This window comes from Hoplias malabaricus, chromosome 18, assembly GCF_029633855.1.
Source record: "Hoplias malabaricus isolate fHopMal1 chromosome 18, fHopMal1.hap1, whole genome shotgun sequence".
NCBI classification, from domain to species: Eukaryota; Metazoa; Chordata; class Actinopteri; order Characiformes; family Erythrinidae; genus Hoplias; species Hoplias malabaricus.
In genome coordinates, this window is record NC_089817.1 from 21,692,704 (window position 1) to 21,717,466 (window position 24,763).

Below are 24,763 nucleotides of genomic sequence, written 5' to 3' on the forward strand. Positions count from 1 at the left end.
ACATAATAAACATACCCCCAGAAACTTTAAAGGGTCTACTAGTGCTGGGCGATATGAGTGCAAATCACTATCACGATTAATTGTACATTTTATCATGATTAAAATTAATGAACTATTTTATTTTGACTCTCATAGTTTAGTGACGAGGCTTCTACTGTAAATATGCTCCAGTATTAAAGCCGGGATATTTTTTTCTAATGTTGCTGGGAACTTGTTTCCCTTTTGTTTTCTGAGCACTGTTTATATTTGGTATATAATTGTGCTTTAGTTGCTGAAACTTTTTTCTCAGCATTTACATTTGACTTGTTTTTGTTCTGTCTTGTCTTAATTATAATCAAAACAAAGTATGGCCAAAATTTGGTACTACAAAAACAGAATAAAAATTATCAATATAATCGATATTGACAAGATTATGTCAATTGGAAGTTCTGAATATCGATTTAGATTAATTTTAGATTAATTGTACAGCCCTCAGGTCTACTTTTCACTTTTCAGGAGAAATGCTAGCACAGGCTTCCAGTATCCATAGTTTCAGGTTCTGCACATCTCGTATCTTTACAGCATAGACAATTGCCTTCAGATAACCCAAAGATAAAAGTCTAAGGGGGTCAGATCGGGAGACCTTGGGGGACATTCAGCTGGCCTACAACGACCAGGTCACTTTCCAGGAAACTGTTCATCTAGGAAGCTCAGACCTGACACCCATAATCCATTGATGAAGAATGGCCCCACTATCTTTGTACCCCATTTACCACACCATACCATGAATTTCTTTGTTCCAACAGTCTTGGAGGAATCTATCCAATGTGGCTTAGTGTCAGACCAATAGCAGTGGTTTTGTTTGTTAACTTCACCATTCACATAAACATTTGCCTCATCACTGAACAAAATTTTCTGTGTAAACTGAAGGTCCTGTTCCAATTTTTGTTTTGCCCATTTTGCAAATTCTGTGTGCCGATCTGGGTCATCCTTGTTGAGATGCTGCAACAGCTGGAGTTTGTAAGGGTGCCATTTGTGAGTAGCTAATACCTGCCGAAGGGATGTTCAACTGATGCCACACTCCAGTGATATGCGGCGAGTGCTATGTTGTGGGCTCTTGCTGAATGAAGCTAGGACAGCCACTGATGTTTCTTCATTAGTGACAGTTTTCATGCGTCCACATTTTGGCAAATCCAACACTGAACCAGTTTCACGAAACTTGGCAAGCAGTTTGCTTACTGTAGCATGGGAGCTCCAAGACAGCACAGTCATGCTTTTCAGCTGTTTGAAGAGGAACTACTTTAATTTGTGATGAGTAAGTGAAATATATTTGACTCGTTTTTCTGAAGCATGTTTGGGGCTGGTTAGCTTTGACACTAAGCTAGATCAGTAGTATATTCCAGCAATGGAATTTCTGAAGTTGATGGTAAATATTTTGTAAATGTGCAGAAGAACAGAGCTCAGTTCATAGAGAAATAAATGGCTTGTAGTAAACTTTGGATGCTCTCTGTGGCTTTCAAGCAGTCATCTGAAGCTCATATGGCTTTGTTGCCCCAAAGCAGTCTGTGTCTTTGATAAATGATTAAAATATGACCGTTTAAAACCAAACCAGTTGGTTTCACTGATAAGGTGGGGTGGGGGCTAACGGGTCATTGTCTTTGACAGTGGGGAGATGATTTCTTACCTGTGTTTCACACCTATCTCCTGAATTTTCAATGTGTGAGCCACAGGTATTGCGAAAAACAGTGTCACATCATACTTATAGCAAACTAGATAAAAAACTAATTAAAAACATTGTAAACACCAGTGTGTAGCCAGCACACATGTCTACCAAGTTCAGAGCTTTAAAGAAATCTTCATAAATGTTCACAATATGCATTTTAATACATAACAGTACCTTTCAAAATAGGTTTAGAGTAACTTAAATGATAAACAGATGCTCCTCTCACATTATTGTTGCTCGGTTTGTGCTGAATATTAGCATGTGTAGCTTTTTGGGAATAAACTTGTTAGGTAGGTGAAATTTGTTAAAATGTCAAGGCGTGTCTGATTACCTCAGATATGGCTGAAAGGCGTCAGACTCCAGGGGGTTGAAGTACTCAATACTTGAGCTGTTTGGCAGGTGACAAAGATTGTTTTATTATGGCATGCATAGAAAACATTTAAAAATAAAAAAGTGTCTTACTTTGAGATAACCTAGGTTTTCTTAAGTTATTCCATAGCATCCTCTGTGTCATTCGGGGAAACAACTAATTGAAATAATATATAATAACATAATATTATTGTTTATTTGACTTGGTGATTGTAATTCCTGTTCACATCAGTTAAAGAGGGATTTGTAATAATAATAATAATAATAATGATGATGATGATAATAATTATAAAACTAACAACAACAAGTTACACTTATTATAGAGCCTTTTATAAACCCAAGGATGTCTTCATAAAAAAAAAAAACGTTTTTGTGATGGTCCCTCAATGTCCATTCCCATTACGCTTTGGCTCAGATGTGTTTAAGTTTCTGTCTTTGTACAGGAACACTGTCTGTGCCAATGTTATGCAGTTTAGTTGGCGCCTTTCTGTACATGATAACATCATGGTAGACAGCAGTCAGTCATTGCTGTGATGTGTCAGTGGAGAGCTGAGTTTTATTTCTGCAAGCCACGGGAGTCTCATACGGACATGGGTTGTGTAAACAGCAAAAATAACATAACCCATTATCAGTCCTTTTTACTCCACTTTTGTTATTCAGTGTGCCCTCTGGTGTCATGTTGTCCACTGACCATACAGGAACACTTTGTAGTTCTACAGTAGTCCGCCCATTTCTTTGAATAATTTCTTATCCCTGCTTCACCCTGCTCTTTAATGCTTAGGACCACTAGTAAGATTTGGCTGACTGATCATTCCCAGGGCTGCAGTGACACTGATGTGGTGTTAGTGTGCATTGTACTGGTATAAATGGATCAGAAACAGTGGGGCTACTAGAGTATATAAAGCTCTCTGTGTCACTGTTGGACTGAGAATAGTCCACCACCGAAAATTATTCAGCCAAAAGCTTCCTGTGTCCACTAATGAAGGATTAGAGAAAGACTAACACAAATTGGGCAGCAATAGATGGGCTACTCTCTCTGGCTTTACATCTAGCAAAGAAGTAGGTGTGTCTATCACCACCATGCACTGAGAATGGTCCACCACCCAAATCATACCTGCTTTGTGTGGGTCTTGACCATTGAAGAGCAGGGTGAAATGGGGATATGTATGTATGGTGAGTGTAGCTAATAAAATGGACAGTGAGTGTAGATACAAGGTAGGTGTTCCTAGTTCTGGGTTGAAAAAACGATATCAATTTGTTTCAGGATACATTTTTGCTATTATATTTTGGTAATAGAGCTCAATAAACCATCACTTCTACTCTGTTAACACAGCGAGCTGCACGATATCAGGCGTGTATACTCATGCTATTCATGCTCTGAACGTAAGAGACCGCATTAACAAGAGAACATAAACAAGACTATAATCGGTTTAATTCAATTATTTAAATATTAATTAAAATATTATATTATATCATATTAAATATGTTATAGTCTCTTGTTCACTCTGTGCTTTGGGGTGTATTTCGTCTGGTATGACACCCCCCGCCCCCCCGGTCACAAGTGCAGAAACCTTCCATTGTGCGCCGGGAGAACCTTGAATGTCCTCGCAGAAGGTGATTTTTTTTTTTTTTCAGTCAAAGTGTATTTTAGTTTCGTGAAATGTTTTCCCGTTTATGAGGGCACTATTGGTTACCTGACGTGTATTTTTTATTTTTATTTATTTAAATTTTTTTTTTCTCTCACAGGAAATTTTCTCCTGTCGCGAATTTTTAATTGGATCTGATGCCATAGATCAGGCTGGATAAGTGTTTATAAACAATGAATGAAAGCATTCTAATGGGTTAAATGCATTATGTTTACAGTTCAGCACTGAAATGTGTTTATTTGTTTATTAATTTATTATTTTAAACTCAAAAACTAATCTATCTTTTTAGTATTTCTGCTTCTTTAAATTCTTGAGGTGGTAATGCCCTAAGAACTTTCATGACACAAGACATAGATATCATTACTTTTTTGTGGTAAGAAAATTTTTTTGTTCCAGTGAAAACTTTCCTTGTGAATTGAGTGTGCATACTGTGTATGTGTGTATAGAGAGAGGGAGCCGTGTATTCAGTCTATATTTTTAGAAGGATGTCCTTTTGTCACAGTGTGACAAAATGTTAATATTGTGATAACTATTGCCATATTGCAGTCTAGGTGTTTTTGATCAAGTTATTTAGTGTATAAGTATAGGTTGCATGGTTGACTGACTAATAAAAATGGGAGTGTAAAAAGGGCAGGATCTTCTGGTGAGTAAAATCAAATTGGTTTTATTTAGACTTATAAAATATATATAAACATGTAATGTAGGAAAAGAAAAAACAGCAACATGAATGAGCTGTAATCTCTCCACTCAGCTGCTACATCAACAATGTTGTAAGAATAAATGTCACTAATACACATCAGGCATTGTCACTTTTTTCCCCTCCCTCTTTTTTGGTGATCTAAAAATGATCTGATCAGTGACTCAAAAACTGTGTTCCCATTGGGAACCCAATTTTTGTGAAAATGACACCATTAACAAACATCTGTTATAAATTTAGGGACCTGTTTGGAGTAGAAGCAGGTTTAAAGGTGACATTTAAGATTAAAAAAAAAAAAAACGTTTTCGTAAAATTTTGAGAACGTTTTCTCACCATTTGCTAGCTCTCTGTTCTGTCTGCACATTGGAAAGTCTGCAGGTGTTTGTACACATCCCTTTACTCTGTAAATGAGAAAACAAACACAGGGGCTCTCTCTGGCATGGGTCCCTGTGCATCGCTGGCTGACATATGAGACCTGGAGTCATTTGGATGCTGGCTTGACCTCCAAAATTTAAAAAGCTTGCAAAGAGATGAGAATGTTGCTATATTCCTACTCCATATAGTGACATATTTTTACTGTAGTTATTGTGTAAGGTGGAATTGACTCCAAATTCAGGAGAGCACTTATAGTATGAAAATACTACAAAACTAAACAATTTGAGTTACAAATTAGTTTCTGTGATTTCCAACAGTGAATGAAAACTTACCGACCAGTGTAATTTCAATCACATGTAAACAGTTAGTTTTTCCCTCAAACCTTACATTCCACCTTAAAAGATGCAGCGCTTCTGAACAAATGAGAGATTATCAGTTCCCAGAATCATTGATGTTCCTTAAGGGATTTGGAATGAGTATTGTAAACTGTGAAAAGGTGACACTAACAAAACTTATCTAAGTTATTCAATATGCAGTTTTATTTTTGTCTTGATTTTCTTTTTAATATAATTAAAAATGTTGCATATTTCATGGAGTATCTTACTGATTTAAACAGGCTTTTTAATTCCATCACCATAAAGATGGAATGTCAATAACTTAGCATAAGCTAGTCCAGTGCTTGATAATGTGTGTATATATGTACAAGAGTATAAGGTTTTTAAAGTATACTGACAGGGTCTTGGTTTGCATGCTTGTTTACATTTGTGTTACATTTAAAACATTTTTGTATGTGTCAGGTATTGTGGTTGATAGACCCTGCAGGAACTGTGTAGTGCAGGGACATGTTGGAAAGGTGCTTAAGCTCAGTCAGGCCTAAGCACTGACTTCTAATTAGATTACTGAAGCATGGAGGCCACAGTCAAATGTGAGCCAGAGGCACCCAAACAGCTGTTACTAATGCCCTAACCTGCAATGTCGGTAACCAGGGAAATCTTCATGTGTGTGCTTGTTCTTTGAATGAGAACAGCACAAAGTTAAAGAATCTCAATTGTCTTAGAAAATTTTAATACATTTGTTGCAATTGTGGGTGAGATTTATGTAAGAAATTTGTTAGCCAGTGTCTTGGACTTCTGATTATTAAGTCCAAGGGTGAATCCAGTTTCTTATTTTAAACCCTCCCCATTGTTCCTGAGTGTTATATTGCCCCTTGCACCTCAGTAACAAGATATAGGGCTTAGAATCTTATGCCACAAAATTGCAATAATTTTTTAAAAATAGTAAAGCCAGGACTGTTTTCAGAGGCTATTATGGCATAGTGAATTATTGTGGTGTTTTTGCTTTGACACAATTGAATTTGTGTTCACCTTTTTCATTTGTAGCAATACAGTAATAGTGTCTGTTTGTTTGACAGGTGAGGATGATGGTGTGTGGGAGAGTGGCCTGTCATACGAGTGCCGCACACTGCTCTTTAAGGCCATCCACAACCTGCTGGAGCGCTGCCTCATGAACCGCAGCTTTGTGCGCATTGGCAAGTGGTTCGTCAAGCCCTATGAGAAGGATGAGAAGCCAATCAACAAAAGGTGAGACTACCTTTCTGGAACTCTTGAAAAAAAAAAAAACGTCCGCAATGGATGTGAGAGTTTGAGTTAGTCATTAATAAGACTTTCAGTTATTAATTTATACTTTGAAAAACATCAGATTGTTGAAATGTAAATGTAAATATATCTCTATATCTCTAAATATATGTGTGTGTGCGTGTGTATTTATTAAGACGCAGAGCTTCTGAACTTAAAAAAAAACACAGATAAGTGTTTCTCTACCTTTGTAGATGTCCCCTAAACTAGATCAGTTTTTATTTGTTTAAATAGCCAATGCTAAAATAGGGAGGGGGATCCAAAATTGCAGACTTCAAAATGGCCGCCATGTTCACCACTCATCTTGAAAAGTCCCCCCCCCCCCCCCCCTTTCCATATACTAATGTGCCACAAACAGGAAGTTAATATCAACAACAAATCCCATTTTATTAAGGTGTATCCATATAAATGGCCCACCTTGTATTTCTGTTTTATTAAATGTAACAAAACCTTGATTCCGGAGTTCTGCTGCTGTATGCTAAAAGATTAGCCCAATAACATTAACGAGTGCTGTTTGAAGCTAAACAAACAGAATATATTCCTATATAAATTAATGTATCTTTTTTATGCTTGTCCACTGCTTAGAACCTGCTCAGCTCTTTTGCTTTTCCACTAGCCAATTCTGCTACCTGGTCCCTGGAACTGGTTACTTTGCTTTGCTTAGTAGATACTAAATGTGACCTGTGAAGTTGCAGAGCGCTGATTGGCCAGAGAGACTTGTTTAGACGGTGAAATGCAGACCTCTAGTACAAACTAGCTGCTTGGAAAGTCTGGTGTTTTGAAGAGGTTCAAAGCTCCTTGGATTGTGACTGACGAAAAAAAACACATGAAAGCACAACAAGTGAACAGCATCTAATGTCTCTTAAATTGATGTGTTTTTCAAAACCCACGGATCTCGTTATAGATGGGGTTTTGCAACGTTACCAGTTACATTTTGTGGTGACTTGTGATGCTGGAAAAGTGACCAGGGAAAACCACCATTTGTGACAAGACAGGAACATAAAGTTGAAAACTTATTTTTTTAAGAAATTAACAAGTTTAAAATGTATTGTCTTTTAGGACAGGGGATATACAGAGTTTAAATGCTATGATAATGTTATATTTAAACTCTATATTGCATAGACAATATGGCCTGAAATGATAGTTTCTACATCTATTTTGGCTGATGTAAGCCTGTCAAAATATTACAAACAACATGATATTTAAATACAACGCTGAAATATTCCGTTCCTTGTATATTCCAGGCCAGCAAATGTGCCACATTCCAGGTCTACAAAGTTTCATTTCTGACCATAAACAAAACAGCAACTAATATTTGTATTTAAACTATAGTTTTAAAATGCACAGGTTTGCTTTCAACAACTGAAATCTCTTCAGCATCCCTTTATTTATTGGTTAAGGGATATGTTTGCTTTATGCTGATTACGGCTCATTGCAAATATATATATTGATACAAATTGGTCTGCCTCATATGGCAGAAATTCAGAGAAGACATTGCTGTAGGTGTGAATGCTTGAATGAGACCTGCTACACGTTTATTTATATATATATATATATATATATATATATATATATATATATATATATATATATATATATATATATATATATATTTAATTTATTTATTTTAATTAGTACAAATTTTTTTTGTTGTACACAATTTTACATTTGTAACCATTGTACATTTTGCTCTCGAACTTTCTTTTGACTCTCATTTCAAGAATCACTTACTTAAAAGAACATTAGCTTTTGGCAAATGCATTTATTTTTGTACTAAGCACCAACTTCTGGATTTAAAGTGTATGCAAACCCTTGTATTGAGAGGAGTCCTGCCCTCTCTGAGTATTTGAAAAATGCATGTTTGTGGGCAGGGCTATTGTAATGACACAGGTAAGTGGAAGCAGGGCCTTCAGTATTAACCATCGTGCTCATTGGGTTTATACTGAACATGGACAGCTGTGACCATGTGAAGTGTGCCTAGGCCCTCGGAAGCCACCCTGAAAAAGTCTGGTGTGGTGCAGGCCCCACATCTCCCTGGCGTCTACAGTTGTAGCCAGTATGCCTTGGTCTGCTTGACTTAACACACCCAAGTTGCTTCTCTCCTCGGAGCTCTTTTCCTCTTGTGCTTTCCCATCAGTGACAGACACAGAGAGTTCAAAAGAGCTGGAAGAGAGATGGAGATATGTTCTCCTACATTCTTATTGCTAAGAAGCTTTTTACTGGTATTTACTGTGATTTTGGTCCACCTCTATTTTATACAGGTCTTTTGAGTTTAGAATTCTTCCTTGTCATCACTCTGGTCTTTAGTTCTCTAAACAGATTCACAATTTCAAGGTAAGGTAGAAAAGCAAGAACTGTACACAGACCATTATTGAATTAGCTAATGCAGGATGCTATTAAGTTGTATCATTTTAAACTACGAGTAATCATGTTTATTCCTGAGTGATATGTTATATGGTAATACCAGTAGAAATGGTTTATAGATATTGATAAAAATATTTTAAGATATAATTTTAGAATTTTGTGAGTTTTTGCTCATTGCTAGAATCTAATCTTGTAATCTCCCAAATATGACCCTATAATTGTATAACCTTGTGTACCCTTATATAGTTATGCCAATGGGCAGTGTTGTCTGTTAACATTTAAAATGAACTAGTTCAACGTTCACATTCATTAGTTTATTTTTCCTTAAAAAATAGTCTGCTATTATTCTTCGATAGAACCACTTTCTACCCATTCATCACCTGCCCTAAATCATTGCTACTTTCATTCATTCATTCATTATCTGTAACCGCTTATCCAGTTCAGGGTCGCGGTGGGTCCAGAGCCTACCTGGAATCATTGGGCGCAAGGCGGGAATACACCCTGGGGCACCAGTCCTTCACAGGGCAACACACGCTCTCGCACATTCACTCACACCTATGGACACTTTTGAGGCACCAATCCACCTACCAATGTATGTTTTGGGACTGTGGGAGGAAACTGGAGGAAACCCACGCGGACATGAGGAGAACACACCAATTCCTCACAGACAGTCACCCGGAGCGGGAATCGAACCCACAACCTCCAGGTCCCTGGAGCTATGTGACTGCGACACTACCTGATGCATGATATATCACAGGTCAATATTTTATTTGCCGATATGTGGATTTTTTTTTTTAGTTAGTTATCAATTCGATATTGGAATTATAGCCAATATTACAACCGATAACTTGGTGCCTCATTTGTGCTTGTGCATACACATTGACACCTGTAAATAGACAACTATATCTGCCATGTGCATGTTTTTCACAGTTTATGCAGAGAACAGTCTCTGGGAATAAATTTCTCAGTGGTGAAAACTAGTTTAAAATAAGCAAAATTAAGATAATTAAAATGAAATAAAAATTTATTTAAACATCATGGTTAACATGCTAACCTTTTAGCCTGTGAAAGATGCGTACAATGTTTTGAAGTTGATTGGCCAAGTTGTTAAGAGTGCTAATATTGAACTATAGTGGCAATCTGGTGGAAGCTCTTAAGTATTACTCCGTTACATACACACAAAACTTAGCGATGACCCCAGTGTTATAACACAGCATAGAGGTGCCTGATAGAATGATTTTTTGCCTTGTAAAATATTGGTAAACTCCTTTTCTCTCCATCTTAAAAGCTAACAATAATGTGGCATAAAACTGGTATAATCCCAACAATACACTCAAAGTTTGTCCTATGGCATATGAGATATTGGCAATATTGTGCCGATTTTTATTTAGTCTGCAGCATAATGCCTACGACCGCGGTAGACCAGTGTCCTGTAGTATTGCTTAATTTAAAAAATGCTGAGAAAAACGGGAGAGTAATAAGTAAAAATACAGGTACAGAAAAAAGCAATGTGTTGCTTTACTCCTAATGAAAACTGTTTTCAGAAAACAAGGAATTACAATTCAAGTCTGAATACATAATTGTTGGCTCTCGTAACTCCCTTGACATTGCTATTGTAGCAGTTCATACATGTCTTTTTAAACACTTGTTGCTGTGGTTGTTTAAGTTGTTTTTTGGGTCGGTGTGTAATTCGAACACTCAGTCAGTCACATACTGTTGCACAGGCTTTGGAGGGATTAGTGTGGTAAATCTGTCTCCCCCTCTGCTTAATTTGATACTCTCCCACTTCTTTCAAACAAGAGAGTGGCACTTAAACTATATGGCAAAATTATTGGGACATCTGCACATTACACGTACAGGAGATTTTATGACATCCCATTCCAAATCCATAGGCATTGATTGCAGCTTCCACTCCTAGGGAGGCTTCATACAATATAATTCATGCATGCGCTGTGTGCTTCACCATTTGGCAACTCTGCTCTATAAGGTTGTGGTCTACCACTTGGTGGCTGAGTTCCTGTGGTTTCACTTTTCAGTAATAGCACCGTAGAATATGTGATATTTAGAGTGAAAGGAATTTCACAAATGTACTTGTTGCAACAATGGCAAATTAATACAGTTCCCCACACTAATTCTGAGCTATTAAGAATGACCAATATTTTCCCAAATGCAATACCTAAATTCAATGACTGTAATGTCCTAAATTGTCCATATAGCATACAGGCACATCTCAATAAATTAGAACAACACAAAAAGTTAATTTATTTCAGTAATTAAATAGGAAAACAAAGTGAAACTCACATTATATAGATTCATTACAAACAGACTGAGCTTTTTTAAGGGTTTATTTCTTCTAATGTTGATGATTATGGCTTATAGCCAATGAAAACCCAGAAGTCATTATCTCATAAAATTAAAATATTATACAATTAAATTTTTTTAATACAGATATTGTTGGCCTACTGAAAAGTATGTACAGTATAGGTACTCAATACTTGTTTGGGGCTTCTTTTTTATTAATTACTACATCAGTGCAGCATGGCGTGGAGAATCCTTTGGAATAGCTGAGGTGTCATGAAAGCCCAGGTTGCACTGATAGCGTCTTTCAGCTCGTCTTAATTTTTGAGTCTGGTGTCTCTCATCTTCCACTTTACATGTTATCTATGGAGTCTATGGGGTTTAGGTCAGGCGAGTTTGCTGACCAATCAAGCACAGTGATACTGTGTTTATTAAACCAGGTATTTGTACTTTTGGCAGTCTGGACAGGTGCTAAATCCCGTTGAAAAATGAAATCCACATCACCATGAAGCTTGTCAGCAAAGTGAAAGTGAAAAATGAATGTCTTGAAACAAGGAACGCAACAGTTGTAGCCCATGTCCTGGCAACGTGTGCTGTGGCTCTTGAAGCACTGACTCCAGCAGCAAATTTTTAAATTTCCTTTTCTTGACAATCCTTTTAAGGCTGCAGTTATCCCTGTTGCTTGTGCATATTTTTCTTCCACTCAACTTTCCATTAATATGCTTGGATACAGCAAGAGGGTGTGAATGACTGGCTTCTGTCAAGTCAGCAGTCTTCCCCATGATTGTGTACCCTACTGAAACAGACTAAGGCACCATTTTAAAGGCTTAGGAAACTTTTGCAGGTGTTGATTATTCAAATTTTTGGAGATAACCTTTTTGGGGTTTCATTGGCTGTAAGCCATATTCATCAACATTAAAAGAAATAAATGTTTGAAATTGATCACTCTGTTTGCTATGTATCTATGAGTTTCATATTTTAATTGAATTACTGAAATACATTTACTTTTTGATGACATTCTAGTTTATTGAAATGCACCTGTGCATCTTTAAACAATCCTGTTTAGCCCTTAGTGGGGCGTGTGTGTGTGTGTGTGAGAGAGATTTTATTCTTATGTGATGCAAAATTATTATGTCTATTATGCAGAAGCTTCTGAGAGTCTTTGAAAGGCTTGCGTCACATTTCTCATCAATGTACGGCTCACCATTTCAATGTCTCATATGTGCGCATGATTTATATCCCTCTGATATCCTGCTTATTTCCCGATGATAAACCTGTGTTGAGGCAGCACTGAGATGAGGAACATCCTGGGTTTTTGTTACTGAATCCTGTGCAAATGCTTGGAGAGCATGTGAGCCAGGCATATACCTTTATGGCCAGAGAAGTGAGAGGCCTAGCAAAAGGGCAAATGCATTTGTAGAAAGAAGCTTTGCATTGCTCCACTCTTTGCATTTACCAGGATTCTATAATTAAGAAATCCTATAAATTATTCCTAAATTTTATATCATTATTATAGCGCAAAATGTCTGAGATCTTTTTAATAACCCGTTATGTTTCTACTCTTGTATTTATTTGAGGCACGTATGAAGTAAATAATATGTTTGCCCACAACTGATGCCAAGAATAGGCCATGGGTATGGTTGTTAAAAAATGAATTGATCACTCTTTGCTGGGTGGTGGAGGAAAGCAGGGTTGTGTTTGTATAAGTATATAAAATATAAAAGTAAAATATTTGTATAAGGTTGTATAAGATGCCAGGATGATTGCTGTTAATCAAAACCGCTCAACATCAGGCCAGAGAGCCAGCAGGCTGTGTGGTTACAGTGCTCAATTTACCCCATATTAAACATTACCTGTGCGCACATGTATGCATGCGTACTGATGTGTAACAATGTGCACTTGCAAGCATAGACTTGTTCAAACCTGTAGTGCATACATGAATGTAGTATGTCTCAAATTTGTAGGGCTGTCCTGAATACAAATTTTAGGTCTTCGCTTTGGTCTCATAATTTGGCCAATATTCAGTGTGTGTGTTCAGAAAATCTGCGTCCTGCTTTAAAATCCAGAGGCTGTGCTGCAGCTCCCGCAAATTTGATTTCTAACTCTCACGTACAAAGTGCGGCTAAAGGCACAGAGTACACGAGTTAACCAAAGCTTTGTAGAGGTCATCTGGTTTAATTTTAGGCATAAAGATAACAAAATGAACTGTATCTTTGCCACTTCGTTGTAAGAAGTTTGTTGTAGCATGTTTTTATACTGACAAGGCTTTGAATTGAATGCAAAAGGCTCAGAGCTGAGACATGTCTGTCCCACCTAGAGAGTGAGGGCTAATATTTTGTTAATTTTAGCCTTCTTATTTTTATGTATTTATTTATTTTCTTCATATTTGTAGGGATGTCTATTATATATACATTTAGCCCTATGTTGTCAGATGTTTTTATATATTGAATTTTTAAATATTTTATTCTGCATAACTACAGTAAAGAGTACATGTCATCTATAAGTGAGCGTTTAAGTACAGATTATGCACAAATATTCTAATGCTCTGTAGCAGTGATCCTCAGCCTGGAGGCACACAATGTGTCAATCTTGGTTGGAACTGTTAGCATCAGTGTATCACCACTAGGCTTGTGCAGTGTTGAATTAACTAAAAACACCTAATTGTGGTTTATATTATGTAAAAATAAAATCAAAATCAGTGATTTAATTACCCAGAACAAATAATGCTGAAATTATTTCATCTGGTACATATACAACAGTGGTGCTTATCTAAGAATTTTCAGTTTGTTTTTAAATCTAGATTATTGAAAATATTGTTGGTTTACTTTGTTTTACTGGTCAGGTAAAAAAAAAAAAATCATCACACAGTCTATAGAGGGAGTCGGAGAAGGCTATTCTACATTCTAAGTCTGATTTGATAAAGAATGGTCAGCAGCTCACAAATGTTCTTATATATTCTTATTGTTGAGCACTATGTTAAAACCAAAATTGATTGATTATTTATGAAGGTTAACTGCATATTCTGCATGTTATAGTCCTTGTATGTGAATCACTTACTTATGCCGTGAATCCACAATGCTAATATCTTGGAACTGTACTATGGACATTTGACCATCCTCTTTTATTGACAGCCCAAAAGTATTTCAATCTCAGTATCAAGAGAAAATTAAAAAATATTAATTGTGACATGTAGACACTCAATCATGAGCACAAGCACTCATTTGATACATTGGCAGATGCTGTAAAGTTGTCTAGAGCAATACATTTTCTTAGAGACCGTGTTTGTTGTAATGTGTAGAGTTGTATTGCGTGTGTATGATGTTCTTGATAAGAGCCAGGGTTTCAGTTAATTTTTCATTACCTGTTTTGTTTGTAATATGGAATGTACAGTGTGAACATTAGTACTTGCACTATAGTAGATGTTCCCAGCAGCACATCTGCTAGACATCAGTGTAAGCCAAGCCCACACATTCCAAGTCAAAGAACAGCTCTACACCGCCTTTATTCCACGCAAAAAGACTCAAATTCAACCCTGTCTTCCTCCCACGTTTTAAAGCTGATTTTTTTCATTCCCACACTGCAAAATTAAACCAAAACTTTTGAGATTATAAGATTTATGTTTACAATAGCATATTATCACTTACCACATTGGTAACAGAAAGAGACTACGCAGAGCAAAATAAAATTAAAGACAGATTCTAGGCTACTGGTTCCTTGTAACATAGAGGTGACTCCTTTTGCTGTAGCTAAGTATTTTTCTAGTGTGTATTCAGCTAGGGATGTATGTCTAGGTGTTTAAACCTCTGTAGGCTCTGATCTGCTATGCAAACATATGTCTGTGGGTGACATTTTGAACTCCTCAGAGGTTGGCAGATTTGAGGCAGAGTGGCATGTGACACACACAAGTACATGCTCTCAAACATGATGAATAATCTATCCAAAAAAAAAAAAAAAAAGTTGGAAAACTGGAGCAATGTTATTTTTTTCCACCTTCTCCTTTTCATTTTCGCCTTTTGCTTTTCCTGATTCCCTCAGCTGGACTAGTACACTTTGATAGGGCTCTGGATCATTGTGAGACCAAGGGATAAAAGGGAGAGTAGGATTGGCCAGTTGGATAATTTTACATAATGATCTAAAAAAGTGAGATCATTGCTCTGTCGATATTTTTGTAGCTGCTGCAGAATAGTTTTATGTAGAATTTTTGCCAGCTTTTTTGTCTATGTGCACTGAACTCTGCTCCTAGTTTAATAGGTTGAAAAGATTTAGGACAGGCTTCTCACATATCCATTGTAAATGTATTAGAGTAAAGAGTGCCGTTTTATTCAGATTCCTAAACAGTGTATTCAGATTGTAAATGGAGGTGTATATACACACACACACACACACACACACTAGTGATGTAACATCACAGACAATGGGCATGGGACAGACATGAACTATAATAATTTATTTTATTAATTATTAGCACAGCTGCTCTAAATTAATCCCTAATTTCTTCTGAATTATTGTCTCAATTCCTAACTTTCCTTGATGATTTTGTAACCATTTGTATGTTTTTTCCTGTTTTTAAAACAGAATTAAAAATGTCCCCCAAAAAAAACCCCAAAGTGGAAATACCCCCAAAAGATTAATGGTTAAAATAACCAGTGTAAGATAATTTTACTTAATTTTGGTGTAGCATAACAAAGGTTCTGCAGAATTGTGAATGTGATCAGAAATAATGAGGGCTGGATCTAAATATACGGCTCAATCATTACCCTCAATCAATAAAGACAATCCCCCACTCCACCAATTTTCAGGCATGTCAAATTAGAAGTCCTTATATGAATGGATATAAAATATCCCTACCCCTACACCATCATTGAGTTTTGTAAATAAAGTTGGGGGAGACTGGACAGAGCCTGTGTAGTGTTCAATATATTTGACTATTAGATAAAGCTAAAATATTTAATGAGCACACTTAGTTCTCTCCAGAGGGCTGAACCATTAGTTTTTTTTTTTTTTTTTTGTTTTTTTTTATCTGAAATGCACATAATTGCATTGCATGCTAAATTTGTACTGTCCAATACATTTATGTAGGAAAATGTCAGGTTGGCAGCTTTCTTTGAATAGCTGAAATCTATTACATAATATTGCCATAAAACAAACCAGAGCCAGACCTAAAAACTGATACTCATTGGCCTCCATTGAATACTACTCAGGTTGCAGACATCCAGTTCCAGTTAGTCAGGACTTTGTTTTACAGGTAACATTTACTGTTAGAAAAACATAAATGTTAAAACAGTGTCATGCTTTTCAAATCGTGTTTACAAGATTACCTCAGATATGCTGAATGGTTTTTGGGTGATTGCCTACTGGCAGAGATGTGCCATGCTCTGGCTCCTCTCTGTTTTCATCTCTCTCACAGCAGTGAGGACAGTAATACCACACAGCAGTGGCAGAGAGGGTTTATTAAAACAGCTTGTCGTGTCTCTTGTGAAACGGGCCACTTTTTTTTTTGTTTTTAAAGCAGCATTGTTTTGAAGCTATAAACTCATGTCTTAATATTTCTGTATACTGTATGTAGAGTAGACCTGGACTTGTCTGCTACAAACAGTAAAGGCTACCATTTAAGGTGAGGAGGTATTTCAAGTTTGGTTAATTAAGCACAAACACGTGCTGTAGTTTATTACAACTGTAGTGTTTATCTTATTATGCTTTCATAAATGGTTAATGGTAGAGAAAAGAGAACATGTTCTAGACTACTGGGCTGTTGTTTATTTAAATAAACAATGAATGCCTCCTGGGTTCTGTTCTAGTTTGTGGGGACCATTTTTCAATTGTTCTTTTAATAAAGTTGTGAAAATCTATTATCAGATTTGGTTGGCTGACCTAGTAATAAACTCTGCATACTGGGAACACCTCACAAGCTCTCGATGTTTGGAGAAGCAGGGACTAAAGATGTGTAAACATTGCACAGGGCTGATTGGCCAGAGAATCTACACAAAAAAAATGCAGACATCCAGCATAAACTAGCTGATTGTAAAATTGCCAAGCTACAGTAGAGAAGATGTTCAAATGTTCCTTTGATTGGTGCCAGACGAAAGAATGCAGCTGGAGCAACCTGAAACAAAAACACTCTGCTTTTCACCGTAACTGTTCACTTTCTGTAATTTTATGTCCAACCCCTTGCCATGTGCCATTATAATTAGATGATGTTATTCATATCTTGTTCTGATTGTTGCATGACATGCACTTAACTTTCCCATTCTTTCTATCTGTCTCCAGTGAGCATCTGTCCTGCTCCTTCAGCTTCTTTCTGCATGGAGATAGCAATGTGTGCACAAGTGTGGAGATAAACCAGCATCAGCCTGTGTATCACCTGAGTGAGGAGCACCTGACTCTGGCCCAGCAGGCATCCAGCCCCTTCCAAGGTCAGTGTCTGTTGACATCTTTATCAACATGTTAAACAGGTTGTTCTTTTCCAGTGTAAGATTCTACAGTAGCCATACACATGCCCCTTTTTTCTGTTATGATAGCTTGTCCAAAGTGCTCTATCAATATAGATACACAGATATTGATTTTTTTTGAGCCGATGCAGTAACTAATAATAAACACCTTGGTGTAGTCTCTACTGATATTAATAATTGATCATTTTATCTTTTTGTATTTAAAGCAAATTCACTTTGGATTAAAGCAAACATATTTTTGTTATTCACAGGACAAACTATTTGTTCATTTTTGTAGTTTTTAATTGCATATTTATTACGTGTGCTTTATTTATAATTTATCAGAGTGAGAGAGAAATTTTCATTGCGTTTCAGTAATAAATTCAGATGCTGAATGACTAAATTTTCGCACACTTTTTAATACAAATCGCTTTGGCACTGTCCTGGTTGAGAGTATTTTTCTGCCGTTTTAACCTGGTGTGAGTTTTTACACTGCTACCTGTGTATGCGTGCAGTGAGCCTCATTGATATTTTACATTCCTTTTTTTTCCCCCTTCAAAACCAGCAATAAAAAGGAAATCCTTCGTAGTGACAGAGAGCCTAAATCCTAGAGTGTATTCTCAGCAGAAACTGGAAAACTTCTACACAACAGACAGTTATGTAGTTACATAAAAAATGGTTATTGGTTGTAATATCGACTATAATATGTGTTGTGCCTGTATGCTTTTTGGCTTCCTCATTACTGCGCTCAGCTTTAACTCCCCAGGTGTATTCCTATGCTTCATTCTGCCCACCAGTCCTATTTTGATCAGAGAGAAGGCTAGTGTGATTAGTCAAGCCCAGTGGCAGCACAGCTAACTCCTATGTTGAACAGTTGCATATTAAAAACACTAGAACAACAGTGAGATGCAGAACAGGGCCACTGTGGTGCCCAGAGACAGAAGATGAGAAGTGTGAGGAAGACGATTGTCATTACCACAAATATCACCTGCTTGTCTTCTGGTGAGCTGAAGAATTCCCTCAGTGCCACACCTTTTTTCAAGTTTCTGTTAGACTGAGATATATAATAATTTCACGTTATTTAAAGGCTAAGCACCACTTAATGGTCCTCCATGATTATTTCACATTATTTTAGTTACTAACATATATAAGTATGAATTAAAATGAAAATAGCATGCTTAATTTGCTTTAAAACTGACAATTTTATTAAATTGACGGAAAAACCTGAGCTGGCTACGGAAATTCTTGAACGCAACCGTGACGTCACTGGTGGACAACAGCTGAACAACGCCATGGTAAAATACTGTTATGACAGTATCTAGCTAGCTAAATAACAAACATTATTCATGACAATAGCCTAGCAAATTTAGAGATACCGTCATTCTTTTTAATGTGATCGAAGGCGAACTCGAATTCATCCGACACTAAAAACCTCCGTAATGAAACTACGTGGCCTAGTATAATAAGCCACCAAGTTTAGCAAGTCAAGCTAACGTTAACTAACACCAACTAAAACAGGCAAAGTAAGTGTATTTACCCTGTTTACCTCCATGCATACAGAGGCTCTTGAACACCTTTCGTTGGTTTCCTTACATGCCCATATTGCTGGAAAAGACCAAATGTTTGTTTTTGAACATCATTGATAGATGTGGCATCAGGTAAATTTGTCATGACATCCCTTAACTCATTCATTGGCCTGAAGTGTCCATGTTCTTTGTCAGACTGTTTAGAAGTGGATATTTCTGGGAGAATCGTGAGTGAATATAGAGCTCATTTAATTTATCTGGATATAAAATACAGAGGAGGACATGGGACATGGCAAAGGAAGACCTTTTTGTAAAGTTTGGATCATCACTTTTCCTGTCTTTCAATTCAGTTCAACGGATTCATCAAATTTGCAGCAGAAACATTTGTTTGCATAACTATGTTTGCAGAAAAAATTGTACACTTGTCTGCTTTATAGTAGGATTTTTTTTTTTCATTGGTGCAGTTTGTGCCTGTATTGCGTCCCGTTGTTTTTCTTAGATATATGGTGATGACAGACACAATTTGACAGACACACAATTTCATGGTACAATATCTTGTGTAATCAAATTATCATCTGATTTTAAAAAGCATTCCTCTGCCCCAGAGCACTTTTCTTTTATGAACTTTGTTTGTTTTGGTGTGTCTGGTCTGGGGGACTGCACCTCTGTTGTTGTGCTTTTCTCAAATAATTTCCAGAAACCGATCCATGATTGGAAAGTACACTAGTTGGAAACTATAGAATTAATTGCCATAGTTAAGATGATAGAGTGCAGAGGGCACAGGAGCAGGCTTAAGAGTTTTCTGATATATTTCCAAGATTTGTTTAAAATTATTGTAAGTTTGTATAGTTATAAACTGCCTTGCAACTTAAGCTGTATTTCCACCCAGTGTGGGTATACAGTCGCAATATAACTACACACTTTTAATTTCTAAGCTGATTAGTTTTTTTATTATTATTTGTAGATTTTTAACAATCTAAAAGGTAAACCATCAGAAGCATGGAAAACATTGTGTCATTTTGCTCTCATGACTGCAGTGGGGAAGAAAAATAAAGCTTGTGTGTAAAATTAGGCTTAATATATTAGGGAATTTTTTCCCCGCAAATATCAAATCAAAAGCTTTACATTGTATCATGCGCTATAATGCTTTATTTGAGGCTCAGTTCACTTTCTGAAACTACTTAAGCTTGACACACCAACAGATGCCATCGCAGTTCATCCTGAAGAACCCACTCTTCTTTGCTTACAGCTGGAAACAAACATTTCTGGCACACATGGAAATGCACAGAGCAGTTCCAGGTTAGGTTTGCAAACAGAACCTACAGGAGGAGCCCAAGAGCAGAAATAACAGATCTTACCTACTGTTATAGATGTGTGCAGCTTCATCTTGCTGTCACTTCAAGGTTATGGGTTTGTCTTCAAAAGGCCACAAAATGAGTGCTGTAATGGAAGGGGCTCCAGGATGATTTGTCTCCCTTTTTCTGCTCTCTTCCTTTTGAAAGCTCAATTTTATCCAGCTTACCATGGATCAATACAGAGGCAAGGAGAGAGAATCCTTTTGTAGAAATGGTTTAAGGAATAAAAACACAAAGCACAAGTCCAGCCAATCAAGGTTTGCTGTAAAATCTAAAGTCGCATGTCATTTTATTCCTTAGTTTGTGCATTTTTGTAAATTGACAGAAATATTTTTTCCATTCCACTATACATGAAACCAGACAGCAGTGTTACTAATTTCGTAGCCTCAACACTGCATCTTTTCTTAGTTTTACTCTTGCAAAAAGATGCAAAAATATTTTGTATGTGTGTAAATTTTTTTTTCAATTTATTTAATTATTTACTTATTTTTTTTAAAGTGATTCTGAGTCCATTTGGGCTGAATGGGACACTAACGGGGCAGTCCTTCAAGCTGTCCGACCCACCTACACAGAAGCTCATAGAGGAATGGAACCAGTTCTACTCTATCAGCATGAGCTCCAAGGAGAACTCGGAAGAAAAGATGGAGGAAATTGACTGGGAAGATGACTCTCTGGCAGCTGTGGAAGTGCTTGTTGGTAAGGAGACTTGTGCTTTTTCCTCCTTAAATATATTTATTTATTTTTGCCTTGTAACAAGACAGTTTGGGTCTCCTCTCACAGTCCAGAAACACTTGTTGGTTAAGTGAGTTTGCTATGGAAAACAGTCCATAGATTTGAATGAATGGGTCAGTGTGTGATGCCCTGTGATTGATTGGTGCCCTGTCCAGGGTGTTCCGTCATTGTGCCCAGTGATTCCAGATATGGTCCAAAACCACTTTGTTCCTGAACAGTATGAAACAGTTACAGAAGAATAATAAATTAATACATGTTTTATATGTTAAATAAGTATTTGTAGTGCTCTGAAATGTAAGGTCAGTTAGCGGGCATAGAGGAGTTGAAAGAATAAGTATGAAATCGATAAAATTAAAACTTTCAAGTTTTAAAATTTGTCACTTTCTTCATACCCAGGATGCCACCAAGTCAGCCATAGTTTGAGTATATCTGGTCATTTAACATAAAAAAAAAGAGAAAGCATTGTGTTTAATCTTTGAATCCAGTCATTTCCTATGGAAGAACGTGATTTGTAGCAGTGATCCAGCGGCAAGTGACAAATCAAGTTGAGATTTTCACAGCTTAATGCAAATGTGTTATGACGATGTGAAGCAACATTCTACATGATTGGCTACAAGAAATTATTTGAACCAGTCATAGACACAGGGTCTGAAGGTTGGCCAGCATCTGCTCTCTGATGCTCTCTTCTTTATTATATATAACATTTGTGAATTTTAGGATGGAAACATGGTACAATACATACATTTGGTCATAAGATGTCAGATTATATTTAATAGGATCTAATGTAGTATATCTCAGAAATGAAATTTGTATGTTTCAGGTGGTGTGAGAATGGTGTACCCTGCTTGTCTGGTTCTGGTCCCGCAGTCAGATATTCCCACAGTAACAACTGTGGGGTCTTCGCATTGCACTGCTGTCTATTCAGGTGGCCATCAAGTGCCTGCTTCAAACAGAGACCCTGCCATCTCCTCTGTCACACTCACACCTCCCACCTCACCAGAGGAGGCCCAGACAGGTACTTGGACCTTTCGGTATCTTAATCTTTGGCCAAAGTTAAAACTGAATTTTAAAAAATATATATTTAGTGTTACTGTAGATACGTGGTTAGGTCATGTGGTTAGTGCTTTACAGAATAATAATTTTTTTTATTTAAGACATTGTGTTTCTTTCCTTTTGTTTCTCGTTTTTATGAACCACATAGCCAGCCAATTTATAATAGCCATTTTGGCATTTATATTGACCGACTGACTGACAAATGGAACAATATTGAGTCACACGTGCAAGAACTAGCTCTAGTATAGGGGAACTCTAAAATCAAGTTTCATGTGGATGTGTGTCTTTTCTTGAAATATGATTGTAAAGAGAAATAGTGTGAAGATACAGTGGTATGAATGTATTTGCTCAACTCAACTGTCTTGGTGCAAAAATCTTGACCAATTTCTAGACCTGCTAAAGATGTATATTAGTTAGTTAGGTTCAACTTTAAATACTGTGGGTTTGGTTCACAGCTTGATAAATAATCTTAAAATTGCATATGGAATGTGGATGCTGCTGATTGTGCCCTGCCCCAGTCTGACAGCCCCAGCTAGGGATGGCAGTATCTACATTTTTCATACTGTCCGTGTGAGCACAGGGACTTGTGGTTTAGCACACCAGATGATTTTCCAGTAAAATGAGGCTGAAAAAACACACATTTAGAGGATAAAGCCTCATACCTGTGAAGGGTCTTTTGAGTATTTTGTCTGTTTTATTCTTTCCTCTCTCTTTTAACCCAAACTCAGCCCTAAACTCGTGAATGCGGTGAGCTACAGGGCTTGTATTTTGCTCTACCCCTTTCCAGACAGACATCAGCAGTCAGTTAGCTCCTACAGCGCCCCCTCACTGTGGCTCTCTTAAATACACATAAAATAACACTGACTGTGTATTTACCATTATACTGCCCAGCCCTAGTTGTGGAAGAGGATAAACCAAGACTTGATACATTTTTGCTAGTGGAATTAAGCTGTCAGTGGTGTCGTCAAATTTTCTGATGTTACAAATCTTTAGCATGCTGCTACAATGTCTGAATAGTGACTTGGCCAGAAATTTAACTGCAGCTGGGCTTGAATAATTTCAGCTACACAGCATTTACAGCTAGAAAGTAGGTGTGCAGTTTAGTTTGTTAACGCAGGAGTGGGGGGCAGTTTTACATTACACTTTACAATCGATTTACGTGCTTCACAAAAGAAGTCAGAAACTTACAAGAATAAAGTCACAAAGTGTGTAAGTAAGAAATAAAACAATATACAGATGTTATGAATATGTCCAAATATGAATATGTCCTGAAGAATGTTTAAAAACACACACAATTTTTATAACAGCCTTGTTTTTTTATATACAGGATGGGCCATTTATATGGATACACCTTAATAAAATGGGAATAGTTGGTGATATTAACTTCCTGTTTGTGACACATTAGTATATGGGAGGGGGAAAACTTTTCAAGATGGGTGGTGACCATGGTGGCCATTTTGAAGTCGGCCAATTTGGATCCAACTTTTGTTTTTTCAATGGGAAGAGGGTCATGTGACACATCAAACTTATTGGGAATTTCACAAGAAAAACAATGGTGTAACGTATCAATGTCAATGCAACCCTTTTCTCCCACTCTTCACACACTGATAGCAACACCGCAGGAGAAATGGTAGCACAGGCTTCCGGTACTTTATGGGTATTTTGGACCCCTCTATGACAAATTACTTTTTTTTCCACATTGTATTTCAGTCGACACTCACTCGGCACAGAAATGGATGCGATTGCCTTCGGTGGTAGATGGCTTCACTGTGGACAGCACAAGTCACCATGGAGGCAAGATTCCACGCAAAATGGCCAGCCAGGTTGTGGAGCATGTTTGGCAGGAGTGCAACATCAATCGAGCACTGAACAAGTATGCACTACTGCATTTGATCGCATTGGCACAGGTTTTACACATCTCAGGCTTAAAAGCCACAATAACTGGATAATAAATGTTTTTTTTTCCAAACTTTAAGCTGTCTCAACCTTTTAGTCCATGTACTTTTTTCCGTTTAGACGCAAGTTTTCTGCAACAGCTAATGGGACATGTGAGGAGGAAGTGCTCGAGAAAATGGGCTCATGGGATTTTGTTGAGTCAACACAAAGATCAGTCTGTAATTGCTCCAGGTGCGCGCACGCACACACACAAACACCCATTTAGCTAGAACCATAATCTGGGTGGCATTGCTGACATGTTACAAAACTTTGAACAACTGAGAAGATCATGCTCCTAAACTGATCTGCATATGCAAAAATAGTGCTTTGGGCTCCAGTTAGGTGTAAATGTCCGTAACTTCGGTCCTTTATTTAAAATAAAGGAATGGAATGGACTGGTGATTCCTGCAGTGGTCAAACTATATAATCAGCACTGCCCTCAGTAGACCTTATATATAATACACACTGGATTGAACCATTCATACACAGGTATAGAAAATACCATACATATTTCGGTTCAGCCTGTATATATTTGAGAATTGATATAGGTCTTTCTGTACATTTGAGGATGTTTATATATATATATATATATATATATATATATATATATATATATATATATATATATATATATATATATATATATATA

General features: G+C 36.9%; 1 protein-coding gene across 5 annotated transcripts in view; it reads left to right on the plus strand.

Annotated features, from left to right (window-relative positions):
- Positions 1–24,763, plus strand: part of med13a (mediator complex subunit 13a) — a 78,677-nt gene that overhangs the window by 18,986 nt on the left and 34,928 nt on the right. For all 5 annotated transcript variants that reach the window (XM_066650728.1, XM_066650730.1, XM_066650731.1 and 2 more), the window contains exons 3-8: positions 6,201–6,369; positions 17,353–17,498; positions 20,893–21,090; positions 21,947–22,141; positions 23,890–24,052; positions 24,196–24,306. In XM_066650728.1, the coding sequence (XP_066506825.1) occupies positions 6,201–6,369; positions 17,353–17,498; positions 20,893–21,090; positions 21,947–22,141; positions 23,890–24,052; positions 24,196–24,306 (982 nt within the window). The remainder of the gene's footprint in view (positions 1–6,200; positions 6,370–17,352; positions 17,499–20,892; positions 21,091–21,946; positions 22,142–23,889; positions 24,053–24,195; positions 24,307–24,763) is intronic.